Source organism: Motacilla alba, chromosome 9 (genome assembly GCF_015832195.1).
Source record: "Motacilla alba alba isolate MOTALB_02 chromosome 9, Motacilla_alba_V1.0_pri, whole genome shotgun sequence".
Taxonomy (NCBI): domain Eukaryota; kingdom Metazoa; phylum Chordata; class Aves; order Passeriformes; family Motacillidae; genus Motacilla; species Motacilla alba.
The window spans coordinates 8,814,555-8,830,695 of NC_052024.1; the positions used below are offsets into that span (position 1 = coordinate 8,814,555).

The 16,141-nt window shown below is 42.3% G+C and overlaps 1 protein-coding gene and 1 long non-coding RNA gene across 2 annotated transcripts in view; one reads left to right on the forward strand and one right to left on the reverse strand.

Moving 5' to 3' along the window:
- CUL3 (cullin 3) overlaps positions 1 to 13,853 on the reverse strand; it is a 55,307-nt gene extending 41,454 nt beyond the window's left edge. The window contains exon 1 of the mRNA XM_038145465.1: positions 13,340 to 13,853. Coding sequence (XP_038001393.1) covers positions 13,340 to 13,405 — 66 coding nt within the window. The 5' untranslated portion in view covers positions 13,406 to 13,853. The remainder of the gene's footprint in view (positions 1 to 13,339) is intronic.
- LOC119704365 lies at positions 1,024 to 12,715 on the forward strand. Its single transcript, XR_005257947.1, has 2 exons — positions 1,024 to 6,052; positions 6,134 to 12,715. It is a non-coding gene; the product is annotated as an uncharacterized LOC119704365 (long non-coding RNA).
- Positions 13,854 to 16,141: the final 2,288 nt, after the last annotated feature.

Below are 16,141 nucleotides of genomic sequence, written 5' to 3' on the forward strand. Positions count from 1 at the left end.
AATTTCTAGACAAGTTCTAGAAAGTTCACACAAAGATCTCAGACCAAGCTTGGTAAATCTCAGGAGTTTTAATACTGTCAACACATTTGCAGGACATTTTTACTCTCAAATTTGTTACAAACACTACTACTCAGTTTTTCTACAGCCTAGCTGGAGAGTGTTTGCCACGATTCTACACATTAGCAGGTGAAACACATCAGTGTGGAAGTGATTACTGCAGAACAAGGCTTCTCAAAGTTTTCAAAAAAAGCAACCATCTGCCTCATTCCTTCCCATGACATCCTTCACATGTCTAATATCACAGAGCACTGGGACAAGAACCAACTGGAATTACAGAATACAGGTGTTTATGCTCTCTGCCTTGAAGGAAGTGAGAGGATACCAACAATTAAAGTTAGTTAGCAGTGCTGGGAGTAACATTTGCACGTAATAATTGCCACCTATTCTCACTCCCCCATTTCCTATCCCTCCACAGAAAAAATGAGAAGGTCTGACCACTGTCATCTGAAACTGCCACCACAGGGGCACAGTCCTTGAGGCAAAGGAGACTGTCACCAACACTGTTCCCTTTCACTGCAAGACAGGGCATTCATCAAGATGGTATTAAACAGTCTGTTACACAGTAACTCAGTATCCTGAGCCTGTGTCCTTCATTCTGGATGAAGTTTGGCTGAGGTTATCCAGAAAAGGGCAAGAGCAGCACATTTCCTGCCTCAGAACCTAATCACTATTTGAATTTTTATAAACCCTTTGAATATTGTTAATTTAAAAGACAAGAATTTACAATGACAGAGATACATGGTCTAGCATTTGCTCCAAGAATATCTCTGAAAAATGGCATATTAAGATATGGAACTACATTTTTTTCAACTACAGAGCAGATAAAATGTATTCCTATTAATGTCAAATGGAGAGCTCAATGTCCACACTCTTCTGAGTTCTTCAGTTTTCCTCACTATGTAACAATGAGCATATCTGGAAGAGGATGCATGGGCTACACACACTCTCCCATAAATAAAAACAACTACAAACGAAGTTCCACAAAGTTCCTCAGCTGTGTTATCTGAACAGGCTGGCTGTGACACACCAAAAGCATGACTCAGGGCTAAGAGAAGGAGCATGAAGAAAGTAAGGGGCACCCTGTCTCACTGCTCTTCTCCTGCATCTGGGCTATTAATCTTAGGACATCTGTCAGGAGTCACAGGGAAGTCCTAGAAATGCTATACCAAAAGTGCCCTAATAAGAAGGACACCGTTTGCTCCTAGTGACCTTTAACAACAATCCAAGATGGCAGTACAGTATTATCCACATCTCCTAAGGAGTGTCAGGAAAGGCCTATTACAGCATTATAATCCCTCACAGGGTGTGTGTGGTGGGGGGGAATCAATGCCTATAACTTGCTTATGACATCTGCCAGTTGTCATTTACAAGATTAAATACTGACACAATTTTTAATACCCGTGCTTTGTTCTTCACTCTTCCCTTGATATTCGAGCATTGCCCTTGTTTGGGTGGACAAACCCTACATTAAACTTCTCCAGATTCCTCCTGCAAGAAGATTCACAGCCTGCACCATGTTCCAGTCCAGGGTCAGCAGATGAGTAACCAGTGCTGAGAGAAACCCTCTGAAGGCCAAGAATCAACTCTAGTCTCACCCTCAGAAAGGCCTGAGCCTCGGCAGGCAGGGCTCCCTGACAATACTCAATCAGTGACAGAACTGCAGGAATTGCAATATCCACCTCTCCTTCCCAGGCTTTACTCAGCAGAAGCAAGCAGAACATGCAATGAAATCAAAGAGAAGTCCTCCTTCTCAACAAACATCCAAGAGCTGCAGTATTTTAGACTAAACCCTTTCCTTCTCCACTTGGCTTGAATGGGTTCTGCAGCACTGAAAAGCTGTTCTGCCAGCACGGAGCAGTTGGGTTAAGCAGCCTCAAAAGCGACGGCTCCTTAAAAGCAGGAGTCACTCCTGCACCATGAGTGACACATTTGGTTTACCTCCAAGGCATTGTCTCAGGGCATGCTGGCCTCCTCACAAAACAAGGGCTGCTCTGGGGTAGGAGCTTGAAGAGGAAGGCAGGTTGGCCGGCTGGTTTCGAGCTTCACAGCAACATGCAATATGTTCCAAGAACTTCCTTTTCTAGTAAATCCCAGGAAAAAGGATTTGTTTCTTCTCTCAAAATGCAATACCTGCCTGTATTATAGCTAGGCCTGACAGGAGTTTCACTACACAACAGCAAAATTTAACAGCCTACATGAAAAGTTTAAAACAAGTCTTTATTAGAACATGTAATACTGCAGCAACAGTTTTGACATGTTTAGGCAACTGAACAAAATTAAGGATCAGATACTCATTTATCTGTCATATTTTAGGAACCCATTCAGGAGGATGAGACTAATCTTGAACTACCAACATACCTCTCTTACTCTAGATTTCAACTTCAATTTAATACAGTTTCTTTGTTTTTCCCAAATGCCCTTCCTCATCTTTAGTCTTGCAAATCTATGGAACTTAAAATGCTGAAGGGGAGAAAACTGAGAAAAACAACTCTCAAACACCTGCTTCATCTGAACTGAGACTATGAACTATGTCATTTTGAGCAGCCATCACTTACCAGATAAACACAAGGCAAAATATAATAATAAAGGTTTTGTTTCATTTCTTTAAAAAATACAAAAAAACCAGACATTCTGAAGAGGCAAACAAACTGAAACATGAAGTTACACAGTGGTGATTCTGTGAACAAAGACAACTTTCTTCTTACAGACATTTGCACACTCTCCCAACACTATCCCATACTAATGGGCAACTACAAACTGCTATACTCCCCAAAAATCAACGCATGGGTTCACTTTGCAATTTATGGTGTTCAACTTACAAAAGGCACCTTCAGTCACCTTCTATTAATACAGATAAAAAAGAACTTATTAATACAGACAAAGGCAGAATACTGCTTGTCTGAGTGGGCCAATGAAAAATGAATGCTGGATCACCAGTCTCATTTTTCATCCACTTATTGGTGTATATATATATGGATTCACACAGATCAGCCTCCAAAGCTCTCTCTAAAACCTCTATCAGCAGGTTAAGTAACAACAGGGGATAAAGTTGGTAGCACCTGCATCTGTGATCATTTATACAAAGCTTAACTCTGTCTCTTCCTCACTGTGAGTGACTTATTTCCCACAAGACCCAAACTGCCTTGCTACTTATTTCCCACAAGACCCAAATTGCTTGAAAAAAGCATATGCTTTATTCAGCAAGGATTAATGGATGTTGTCCTCCAAAAGGGCTGGATACTGAGGAAAAGCAAAGAAAACACACCAAAATAATCTTCTTTTCAACATAAACTAAATGCTACTATTTACACTAAAGAGCTTATTCTACCAGTTGCATGCTTTGCCCAAAGAAGACACCAGAATAATATTTAATTAAAATACAGAAATCCAAGTTTTTAAATAACATCTTTTTCCCCAGCATGTGCAGACAAATCTAAATGCCTTTCAAATAGCAAAAGGCATTTGCTGTGAATGAGTAAATCTCCCTTGCCATGATGCAAACTTCTGCCCACCTGACGTTACATTATGAAACTTGTTTTTTAAGAAGTTGCATTTAAAAGAAAACAATTAATTGGTTTTGTTCAAGCTTCTAGAAGAACCGAACTAAGAGGCTAAATCTAGGAAGTTCTAGGTCAAAAGATAGTTGTCACCGATACAGAATGGAAGTGCTTAAACAGCCAAAAGAGTGACATTATTAACCAATGCTCTTTTCAAAAACATTCAGTGACATTTCTACAGTGCTCATTACTACAGCACCTGAAAACAAAGGACCATAAAACACCTGCAACGAAAGTATTGATTTCCCAAGAGCACTTCAAACTAACAAGGGTAAAGAAGAGCTGTCTATACTGCTGAATATACACTCTCCATACACGCTATATACTGCTATATACTGTCTACACTCTTACTTCTCTGCAAACTTAGAGCAGAAGTCCAGATCTAAAGTCACAGTTCAGAAAGTCTGATCTTTCACTTTTAGCTTTGGAAATTAACAGAAGCATTTTTCAGACCTGAAGTAAGTTTTTGACTTATTTTAGTAGATGTACTGTCACTTATGGTGCAAATAACACATGGGGAAAAAAAGAGTGTATTGTGTCAGGATTGCTTAACTCAATAAAAATCCATTCTGAATGAAACAGAGGAAGAAATATAAGTGTTTGACACCAAAAATCCATCTACTTCCTCTGTCCTACCCAAAAAAATAAAAATTATTACCAGTATTTTGAAAACTAATGAGACGTTTAGAGTCCTCCTGACTCATTTCAGAAGTAGTAATCCTAAAACAACTTTCCTCAAACTAAAGCTATGGAAAAAAAAAATTAAAAGGCTTGTGTAACAGGAGGAAATATGTTCCTGAAAGAAATACACTAGCTTTGTTTCTATGCTAAACAAAGTTGGTGTTAAAAGAAAATATTTGAACATAATTAGAACAGCAGAATATTGAACAAAGAAAATCTGGATTTCTGGCACTGAGTCATCCCTCTCATATGTCAGTAAGATCCTGGAGATCTGTAAGTGTGGGGAGGGACAGGTACAGCTCAGCTGTGTGTCTGTGGCTGTCAAACAGGCTCTTGGCAAAGGTAAAATGACAAGACAGTGCAAACAGTGGCACAAAATTTATAAATTACTGGAAATGCCTTTTCCCATTTACAAATGGGGCCAAATCCTAAAAATTTCATTCAAGCCATTTAGCATTCTACTGCAATAAAAGCTTGTAAGAGCCAAGGACAAGTTCTTCAAAACCTGAGGACTGTGTGACTGTGAGCAAACTACACAAATTACACTTGCCTGCAAATTTCCCCAAAGCTGCTTACTTGGGATAAGGGGCCATGTGCAGGCTCTAGCACTGCAGGAGAAGGAAGGTGGCTCCTTCCTCTTCCACTGGAGTCACTTCCAATTTACCAAAGACTTGAAAGCAGAAAGGGAAGGTGTTTACTTACACATAGCAGCACAAGATTTACTAGCAAAGACTGAAGACAGCTGGAAATCTCAAATTTCAGTGGGAATTAGGTCCCTGACTCTCTTAATTTCCTTTTACAACAGTGGGAGCTCAGCACTGCCGGTGATGAGCAGCAGGTTGTCCTGAGAGTGCCATACCTAACAACAGGTCACTATCAGCAGAAGCAGCACCACTATACCCCAGACTGCTCAGATCATTCCTAACTGTAAATTAATAGAAATATTGCTTTTAACCTAGTCAGAACAGACTAAAACTTTGATTCAGTATGTGGTCACATGTCCATTTAGTTTTAAGACCATCACCCAACAAACCTTACAGAGTAGAAATAAAAAGCTTTAATTTAATAAGGGATTAAATTAATTAGGTTTTTTTGGCAAATCTTTTGTATTGCTGACTTCTATAATATTAACATTATAATAACCTTTAAAAATGACAGATGCTGCATGCCTCAATTCCAGTTAAGAAGTGCCAAAAGAAAAAGCAATGCTGTTCTGCCCATCCATACCTTCTGTGGAAGGCATCAAGTCTCCTCAGGGGTATCATCTTTCCAAGTGAAAAAATCTATTAGTTCATTAACTTTCCAGCTTTGATGACCTGAATTCAGAAAGCTTCCCTGAACCACAAATAGCCCATTCCTCACCTACTCAACATGAAGGCAAATCCCACAGGAATTGTTTCTGGCTTCTTTCAATTAACCTACAAGTAGCTCAGTATTTTACAATTGTCCAGAAATCAACACTATGTAAAGAGGAAATCTGTGAAATACACAGCAGCTTATACAGATTGCAGACGCATTTCCTGTAGTCATTTCAAAACAAGGAACACAATGAATGATGACGAGGGGGATGAAGGAAGAAAGGGAGATGGTGGGGCTGAAGGGCCTTGAGAGGTTTTGGGGGCTTGATAAAAACTCCTTCATAATAACAGCAGCAGAACAATTTGAGAACTTACATAGGAATAGAAAGATAAAATTTTATGGTAAACAGAGGCAAACACAGGATGATTCTTTTTTCCCCCCTCAGCTTACTCCAGGTAGGAGAAGAAAGATAAAATTTTATGGTAAACAGAGGCAAACACAGGATGATTCTTTTTTCCCCCCTCAGCTTACTCCAGGTAGGAGAAGGAAGACATAATAATAAATCTCTTCCAAATTTACAGATAATCAATACCACTGTGTCCTGACAATAACCTCTCTCTGGGGCATTTTTGTAGCACATGGTGCAAACACCATGATCAGATGCACAGATCAGCAGTGCCTGCAAGACTTAAAACTAACACTGAAATTTTTGCAAAAGAAAAAAATTCACAGCTATACAGAAAATTAAATGTATGTAATATAAAAAAAAAAACAACAGGTCCACTCTGATGCTATCAACACTTTAAAAACAAAACTAGTGTGGAAGTGAAATGTTTATTTCAACAAAGATTCTTCACCTACAAAATGTAAGAAAAAGACATGCACAGCCTATGCTCAGACCACATGCAATCTGAGAAATTCATGTTATGAATTTATTATATAAGCTTGTCCAATTTTATATCACTCACATGTATAATTCAAGTTATTGCCTTAATTTATGTTTATTCTCATTAGCATGAAACAAAAATTGCCTTTTCCACAAATGCACCTCATTCATAACCATAAACCAATAAAGCAAGTTATCTGCTCACATTTTGCATGTATTATACCTTATTTAAACTACAAGCAAGACAGTTTCAGCCCTCAAATACTGATTTTACACACAGCTAATTAAAGAATTGAGGACACTCCACTGCAAACACCATCCACACATAAGTGTTTATTACAGTTTTGTCCTCCTTGCAGTACTCATGTATTAAGTGCACTTTGTACCTTTCCTAAAATGTTGAAGTCAATATACAAGTTCTTTTGTTAAGCCATCTAACAGTATTTACTTATGCTGAGATGCCAGTGCTTGCACTTTCAGAAAAGAAACATCAGTCATTTAAAAATTCTACTGGCTTTAACTGACCTTCAGAAAAATAAAATAATCATGTGATTAAAAGTGTGCCTGGCCGTGCTGGAGTTTTCTACAATGCTACTTTCCTGCTCTGTGTTTCCACAAAACCTGATTCAGAATGAAAAGCATGACCTTACTTCTCAAGAGCTGCTTTTCCACTTGTACAGCTACTAGAAATCAAAGATAAGATCCAGTGAGCATATGTACAAGGTCAAGAACCTATTACAGACTGTAACACAATCACTCTCTTTTATGAATGGACTCACTCAAACTATCTTAAGAAAAATCTGTCCCAGTCTATCACAAAATGTTTTCACCACATACAGAGACACTGACACTGCACATCAGTCACGGTGATGGAAATTTAAAATCACCTGCACTTGGACTACCTGCTCTAGAGATCAAAGCTTAAGACCTCAGAATACTTGCTTGAAATTCTGAAAAATGGGGTCACTTATGCTGTGTGTACCTGTCCAGAACAGATTAAAAGGAAAATTTTGAGAACTTTTACAATCTTTTACAGAAAAATAGCCTAATTTTATGTTACATACTACTATTACAATTATTCATGTAGAATATCAAAAACTCTTCTTTGGTTTTATAGCTAGTCTCATAGAGTTCTTTTACCTATCACTACCAGGGAAAAGCAGTAACTCCTGTTTAATAATGCATTACTATACAACTCGAGTGAAGGGATGGAGAACCCTAATGAAGCCACTTGAAAAAGCTCAGATTTAACCAGCCAGTATAAAAATCCTAACAGATCACTTCAGCTTTAGCCTTGCAGTCCTGTGCAAAATCAAGCAAATTTCAAATACAGCAAGATTCATAAATGGCACTGCTCCTTCCTGAGCCATGCAAAGGCACTGGCTCAAAACTCTGTACCAACACAAATGAAGATTGCTCAGAACTTAAGACCCAGTTAACAAGGAAAAACAAGAAAATCTGTAACTGAAACCTGAACATCAGAACTGAGGAACTGTAATGAGATTAGGCAAAAACTAAATGGTAATATGCACCATGTGTTACAAATAAAACAACCAAATAAAAACCCACCTACAACTAACTGCTCAGACTGCCCTGGAATTAGTGCTGTCACCTTTTAAAAATTCTAAATGTATTATTAAGACATTCAGTTTGCTCACAGCATTTCATGAAAAAAAATAAACTGTGAAAACTGGAAGGCTTTCATAAGCTAAACTGTCCAGTAAACAAGTATTTCCATGTTTTTCTTAATTTGCACAAAACCCCCTTCCTTTGAATGAGTGTTTTAGTGTTTTGGTCTGTTTTATTCCTAGTTTTTAAGCCTACCAAAATTTCAGTTTGAATGTGAACTCATGACTGTGAACGCTACATGGGTTTAGCTCAGATGCTCTCATAAACATGTCTGAGAATATAAAGTAATCAAGATTCACAAGCCAAGCATGTAAAACATGGAGTTAACCAGGTGATCTTGCAGCACTTGGTATGTTCACATGATTTTATTCAGAGCTGAAAAAGCCTGCAGTAAACCACCCCCCATTCCACTCTTTTCCCACATTCCATGCCTCTCTGTGCTCTCCCCAACACCTCACACAGGCTCTGAGGGCTACAAGCCACAGCAGATCCTCACGTACCGCTTACATAACCTGAATGCTTCAAAATTTAACCACACTTCAGTGTTTTTTCTAGAGGCTATCTGCTCTGTGATGCTCAACATGGACCAAATTTACACCAACTTCTGGAATTGATAGATCTTCATGTTGTAGGCTGAAGCATAAATTTAACAAACCTCATCTCAACTTGCATCATCAATTCCCCAAGACTCAAAACAAACCACAGAAGCAGTTGGTGCTCCCTGAAAAAAAAAAAAAAAAGCCTTCTGCCTACACAAAGCCTAGAACAAGTGGCAGTTAGATAGAGGAGAAAGGAGTGTTGGCAATGAAAATGTGAACCTTAATACTTTTTCATGGAAGAGCTGGAGTTATTTACTTCTAAGTTTATGTAACTTTCTCCGAGGAAGAAGTAACATCAATCGATAAACAGTTGAAGGAAACCAAAGGTTGTCTGTCTTTCTGCACAAGATTGATCAAAATGAGAATTTCCTTGGACACAAGTATTTCAAATAAAACGAGTCAGAAGCTTACACATTTTTTAAAGACTTGTTCTATTGCAAGTGCACGTGTAGAATCTCTCTGAATGCTGAGCAGAATTCATAATGTAACTGTGTAACACTGATCCACCAAAACAGTTCTGGGAACTGGCAAAACACTACTTTGTAGCACTGCTCTAGAGAAGAAAGACATCTCCGCAGGAAAGGAAAATTATTGGAAGTATTCAAAAAAACCCCTCCAACTGTAATGATCAAACGTAATAACCTGCACTGGGTCATGCTGGCTTTCAGAAAGATCTCTCCAACCAATTTTATGGTGACACCTGCATTGAGAGAAGAATGAGCTCTGGCAAAAAAGTTCAGTCAACACAGCTCAATGTTGCCTGTTTCAATTTTGAAAATTAATTCTCCAAATGCTTTCTGAATTCCCACATTCTAAATATTTCTGTGAGAAATGCCTTTTTTTTTTTTACTATGTAAAACTTTTCCATCAAAATACATTTAAGGCTACAGTTTTCCACTAGCTAACCCGTCACAGCAAAACAGCTCAAATACACTTGCAGGAAACATAATTTACACATTCTAGATCTCCCTCAAAGAAATCACATCTCTCCAAAAGTTTTAAGTGCAAACCTACCATTTTTGGCACCATTTTTGACAGATCAACTAAATCATCTTAAAATCAGATTTGCTGCAAACTTGTTTGAGAACTTTGAAAGTATTCCTGCAGCCAGCAGTAATGGGCTCACTGAGAGTTCAGGAGTGAGAGCCAATCTGAGACCCTGAGAGCACCTTGAAACCTGGAAAAAAACAACCCCCAACACTTCTTCAAAACAGGTGCAATTCATGTCCTGCAGATGTACCAAACCTGCATTTTCATATAATGTACATGAAATCAGTAGACCACTGCACTCTTCCAAATCATTTTAAAAAACCCAACTTACTAACTGCAGTCAATGTACATCAATAACATGACATTAACAATAACATGACATTTCTGAAATATTGTTATTTTTAGCATCCATATTCATATCTGTTGCAGTGTGTATGAATCTGAAACACCAAAGTTTGAAGACTGCTTGAGAAAAAGGAACCTTCTATCTTTTGAAAGCCCTCTTCCACCGTTCCATCTCTGGCTTTAACATCACCCTGAATGCTCTCTGGATAGACCTTAGGTAAATATGGAACAGCTAGATTTTATGGAGGTGTTAAAAGTACCAGAAGTGGATACTGAAAGTAGCACACTCCAAGTCTTCTGTGGTGGTACATAAGGATAACTGCACAAGCTTAACCTCATGAATTGGCTTTCCTGAATATACAACAAACTGTCTCAGACAGTTATTGCTGTTATTCTTTCTAGGTCTGAAATATGCTCAAGTCTCAGACAATGCATCCTCATCTGGACAACCTCTGATGCAAAGATTATCACAGTCTTTAAGTCAGGATGAACAAGAATGCAAAGTTCTTTGCAGTAAGTCTATAAATTAGGAAAAGAACCACTGGTTAAACATACAGAGAAACATTCTTCTCACTTACTTTTGATTACTGTACAACCCCCTTGTGTACAAGCAAAACAGTGTATCCCATGCCATTGCCCCTGAGTAAGAAAAAGCACATCACAGCACGCACCAGGAGCTAGCAAATCTTACTGGATACTTGGGATGACAGATAATCTGGCGCCAATTACAATAATAAAAAACAAATATAGAATGAAACTAACTCCTAAGTATTAAGATCTCCATGTAGAAGATTGGTGCTTTTCCAATGTTTTGGTCCACTTCTATACAATTTTTCATAAGGTAGAAAAGGTAAACTTTGGTAATGTTTGGCAAATTATTATTTCTCAATTCCTTTAACTGTTATAAAACATAATAACAGAAGTATGAAGGACATTATAAAAATGTAAAATATTAAAAAAAACCCAGAACCTGGCATGAAGGAAGTTATGCTAACATTGCTATGCTCCAGGAACACCACCATTCCAATTTGGCTGTTTCTAGCCTAATGTAATAGTAAATAGGTACCTCCATGCAAGAAGCAAACTAATCTAAAACAGAAAGACCTCCTGAGGAAAGATGATCAATAAGAAGATAAATTGAAGAAGCCTACAAAGCCACCTCTGGAAGCACTCTTAATTGAGAGCTGAAGAGCAGAACCACCACATTTGGGACAAAGGAGCCAGGATCCATAGCTGCTGCATGAGTACCACATTTTCTAAACACAGACTCTACTCCCCACGAAAATGCACCTCATTGACACAAACAATCCCACTGCAGTCTCTAGCACCAAGTCATTTCCTGCACCAAGCTTCACAACCACTTAGGCATACACAAAATGTGTGTTAAGATTTTTACATCAACTACAGCTGCTGACTTCTGCAATTAACAAAGGGAAACCCCTCCAAATCTCTCAACAAAGTACATGCTTCTTTTCTATAAACACTTTATCAACAAAATTGTCAACAAAATGTCTTAGGTAAAAAAAAAAATATCTGAGGGGACACCTGGAAAGTTGCTATCACCAGATGTCCCCAAACAGTTGCAGGCCTTGATGACTTGTGACTTATTGAGTTATTTTAGGAAGAAGACACTTTGTTTTTTCACATTTTAACCTAGATATTCTTTAAGCACCTGAAAAGAAAGACAATGCTTGTAAAAACGGTTTTTAAATACTTGACAATGTTTAACTTCATGTAGAACAGGGCTCCCCTAGAGCATTTCTCACCCCTGCAAAGCAAATTTCACAAACAGAAGAGGTGAAATATACAAACTTCAGTTTATCACATTGTCAGGTCTGCCTTTGTTGTCTGACCCATAGCTACATATTCACAGTTGGAATACATGAATCTGTTTATCAAATGAAAAGACTGCTATCTCAGGTGCAGCTCGTTACAAAACATACTGCTTTTGTCGTGGTTTATTTTTGTACAGGTTTTCCTACTACTTGTTAGTAAAACCGTGGCCACATGGCAGGAAGTCTTCTCCTTTATTTCTATAATCCAAAACTGACGTTCTTAGAAAAGGCTTTTTAAAGAAATAAATTAAATATGGAGATGAAAAACCTATCATCAGCTGAAATTCCTAATCTCATAGCCCACTTTTTTCTTTTTAGTTTTACCACTAAATGCAACTATCAGTGATCAAAAGTAGAGGAAAGAGTAGAACAGTGTAACTCATATTGCTGTAAAGCTGGCTGCTTTACTATAAGAGACTATAAAGAATCTTCTAATTTCATCAGCAAGAGTTTGGATGAAGCAAATATATTGATATATGCCTTGCCAGTGAAATGAGATAAACAGGTACGTCCAGTTTCTCTATAAAGGCACAGCACATTAGTTCTACACCACTGCCTACTGGGATCAGACATAGCATCGAAAAGTTCACACTAAACCTGAAAAGCCAACGCTAAGCCTTAAAAGCCAGAGACTCAGCTAAGTATCTCCTTTTTAGCACACACCCCGCTGCACACACACGCTTCCTGATCCTCCGGCAGACCGAAGCTTTCCTATTCCTCTCGTTCCCCAACGCCATTACTCGTGCTGTAGTTGTTATTCTGTTGTAAGCTTTAATTGAACCGACTGTCAAAACACAACAGCGTTACGGCACTTCAAATTAATAACCTGGCTCCTTCCCCTCTGTAACTCAAAGCGAAGGCACGCTCACGACTCTAACGCACCTGCAGCAAGTTACCTATGCCTACATGTTTATAGTAGCACCTTCTGAACAGCTGGCATTGTGCCACCTAAATTTTATAATCGTACGACTTAGAGCCTCTTCTACGGAGCGGAGAGATAAATTCAGCAAGAGGAAACTCCGCAGAAGACATAAATAAATATTCCCCCCCCACCTTCCGGGGCTAACTAATTTTGTTGGTGAAGGCGCATAACCTTCGGCTCCCTCTTTGAGGCCTTTTCCTTGAAAACAAAGAAATCGGTCCCCACTGCCCCCCTCCCCACTGCCGTGCGTGGATTTTCATAATTGATTTGTTTGATGCGGGGGGCGATAGTCGCAGGGACCAGTTCCTCCGCCTCCCACTCTCCTCCGTGCGGCACCGCTTCCCCGAGGAGCGCCTTCCGCACGCTCCCCCCCGCCCCGCCGGGCCCGGGGGTGCCCGCGGCCGGCTGACAGCTCCCCCCGCCCCGCTCGCACCCGCGCCCGCCGCTGCCCGCGCCCGCGGCCCCGGCGCACAGCGCGGCCCGCGGGGCGCCGGGGCCTGCGGAGGCCGCTGGGCCCGGCCAGGCCCGGTACTCACGGGGAAGGCGCGGATCCGCATCTTGGTGTCCTTCCGGCTGCCCGTCCCCTTGCTCAGGTTCGACATCTTCGGGTCCGGCGGCGCCTCCGGCGCGGGGCGGCAGAGCCGGGGGACGCGCGGCGGGGCGGTGGACCCGGGAACGGGGCCGGGGGAGGCCGCTGCGACCTTCGCTGCGAGTGCGGCCCCCGGGGGGGCGCGGAGGGCGCGGGGGCCGGGCCGACCGGGCCGGGCCGGGCGGGAGAGGCGGCGGCGCGGGCCCCTCGTTCCGCTGGCGGCGCTTCCTTCAGCCTCCGCCGCGATGGCGGACAAACATCGCTCACTGCGCAGGGCCGGGCGCCCCCCCTTCCCTTCCTTCCCTTCTCTTCCTTCCCTTGCTCTCGTTCCCTTCCTTCCCTCCCCTCCCACCGCCCGGCACACTCGGATCCGGCCGCGGTGGGGCGGGGGCGGCGGGAGGGCCGGGGGCGGGGGCGGAGGGGGGCCTCGCCGCTCTCGCGAGCTTTCCGCCGCTCTCGCGAGACGTCGCGTCTCCGGCGGGCCGACACGGCCGCGGCGGGCGGGGAGCGGAGGGCGGGGAAGGCGCGCGGGCGGGGAGGGCGCCGCCGATTGGCGGAAAGCAGCCCCGCGCGAGGGGGGCGGGGCCAAGGCGGGCGGGAGGGCGGCGCGTCCCGTGAGGGCGGCGGGGCCGCGGCCGCCCGGGGAGGGTGTGCGGCCCCGCCGGTGCCACAGGAGCAGGGAATCACGGCATTGTCGGGGTCTGAAGATAAAGCTCATGCAGTCCAACCATCCACTCAGCGCTGCCCCGTAGCCCCTAAGCAACTGAACCACATCACCCAGCGCCAGACCCAGACGCTCCTTGAACGCCTCCGAGAATGGCGACTCCACCACCTGCTCCACATCCCACTCGTCGGGCTTGTGGCAATCGTTTTATTAGGTTTAAAGTGCATGTTTTGGTGCCACTACAGGGTTGTGGCAGTGGGCCTCACAGCTGCTGCAGCCCCGCGGGCAAACGGAACACGGCCCCGGGCGGGCAGCACCTGCCCCCTGCCTGGAACATGGTGACAACCTGGCACTGCGTCCCTTTGCCTGTTCCTTGCCCTTGGCAATCTCCCGGTGCCAGTGCTGCCCCCGTGAATCATGCCAGCGGCACGCGGGTCCCGCCGCAGAGTGCCGTGATGCGAGCCAGGTGGATTCACCTGTGCTCTGTGTCTGCACAGTGCCAGGTGTACTCACCTATGCTCTGTGTCTGCACAGTGCCAGGTGTACTCACCTATGCTCTGTGTCTGCACAGTGCCAGGTGTACTCACCTATGCTATGTGTCTGCACAGTGCCAGGTGGATTCACCTGTGCTCTGTGTCTGCACAGTGCCGGGTGTACTCACCTATGCTCTGTGTCTGCACAGTGCCAGGTGTACTCACCTATGCTCTGTGTCTGCACAGTGCCAGGTGTACTCACCTATGCTCTGTGTCTGCACAGTGCCAGGTGTATTCAGCGATGCTCCCTGGCTGCACAGTGCCAGGTGTATTCAGAGATGCTCTGTGTCTGCGTTGCAGTGCATGCTTGGGAAATGAGGGTGCCACCTGAGGCAACGCTTACATGTGCCCGGAGTTAAATATAGGTTGTTCAGCAAAGGGCAGTTGCTGTAGAATGGTTAGAAAATGTCAGATTCCGTAAGTTAACAGAGGGGAACTTCTGGAAGTTAGGCTGGTCAGCCAGAAAAAATCTATGTCCCAGATGCCAGGGAGCTGACTGAAAAGTTAGTGGGTTTTGAAGTGAAGTGTTCATCAAAACATGTCTTGCTCAAGATCCCCCAAAGGAAGGAGGTGGCATTCCCTTCCCAAAGGAAGGGAATTTCTTTGGGGTGACTCGTGAACTGGACTCTGAATACCACGGCATTGTGTGATGCACATTTTGCATCCTGCTCCATGTACCTCCATCATCAGTGTTTTCCTACAGGTGCCTGTAGACTGCATGTGTTCGCAGGACACAGAAACAGCTTTCCTTCTCTGAGCTAGTTTACCTTCTGTGCCAGTGATTTCACCAGTTTGGTCTCCTGGAGCTGGTTACAAACACTTCCTGTTGGGACTATGCCTGTTCATATATGACATATTTTTTTAATCTCCTGATCAGAATTAAGTATATACGCCTAGAGTAGGTGTTATATAAGAGCAACACAATAAACAATGATTGCAACATGACTATGCAATAGGAACCAGTCCTTTTCAAAATTACAGTATAGTCAAAATGCAGATCAAAGATGAGATGAGAAGGGAAAGATTACCTGTTGTTAATATGAAGAATATGGCTTACACATTGTTTCAATATAATTTCAATGTAATTTCTCCTCCTAAGTATTTTCTTTGCCAAATGAGGACAACCTCTTATGTTAATGCAGGTTTTTTTTCCCAGTCCATAAACTTTCAAGAAAGAAGAAAAAAACAACTTTTACTGTCCCCATCACTGCAGATAGCTCTGGATTAACTTCTCTAATGATTGCTTCTGTGCTTCCTGCACTGGCCCTATGCTTGTGGCAGCCCTGGACAACCAGCCTCTTTGCCTTCTAAGTTGCTCTGAATGCACATTTTTTATCTAAAAGTAGAAGAGTGCTGACTCACCCTCAGACACTGTTCAGACTGGCACATAACACCCAACAAAAATTAAAATATTCTCCTACTAAGTAATCTCAATTCTCACATCAAATAGCTTTCTTTTACACATGAGTTTATAGCTACCACACACTAGCACAAGTGTAATGATAGCTCTAATTTTATTACTAAATGCTGATTTTGGAGCCTGAGCTTTCTT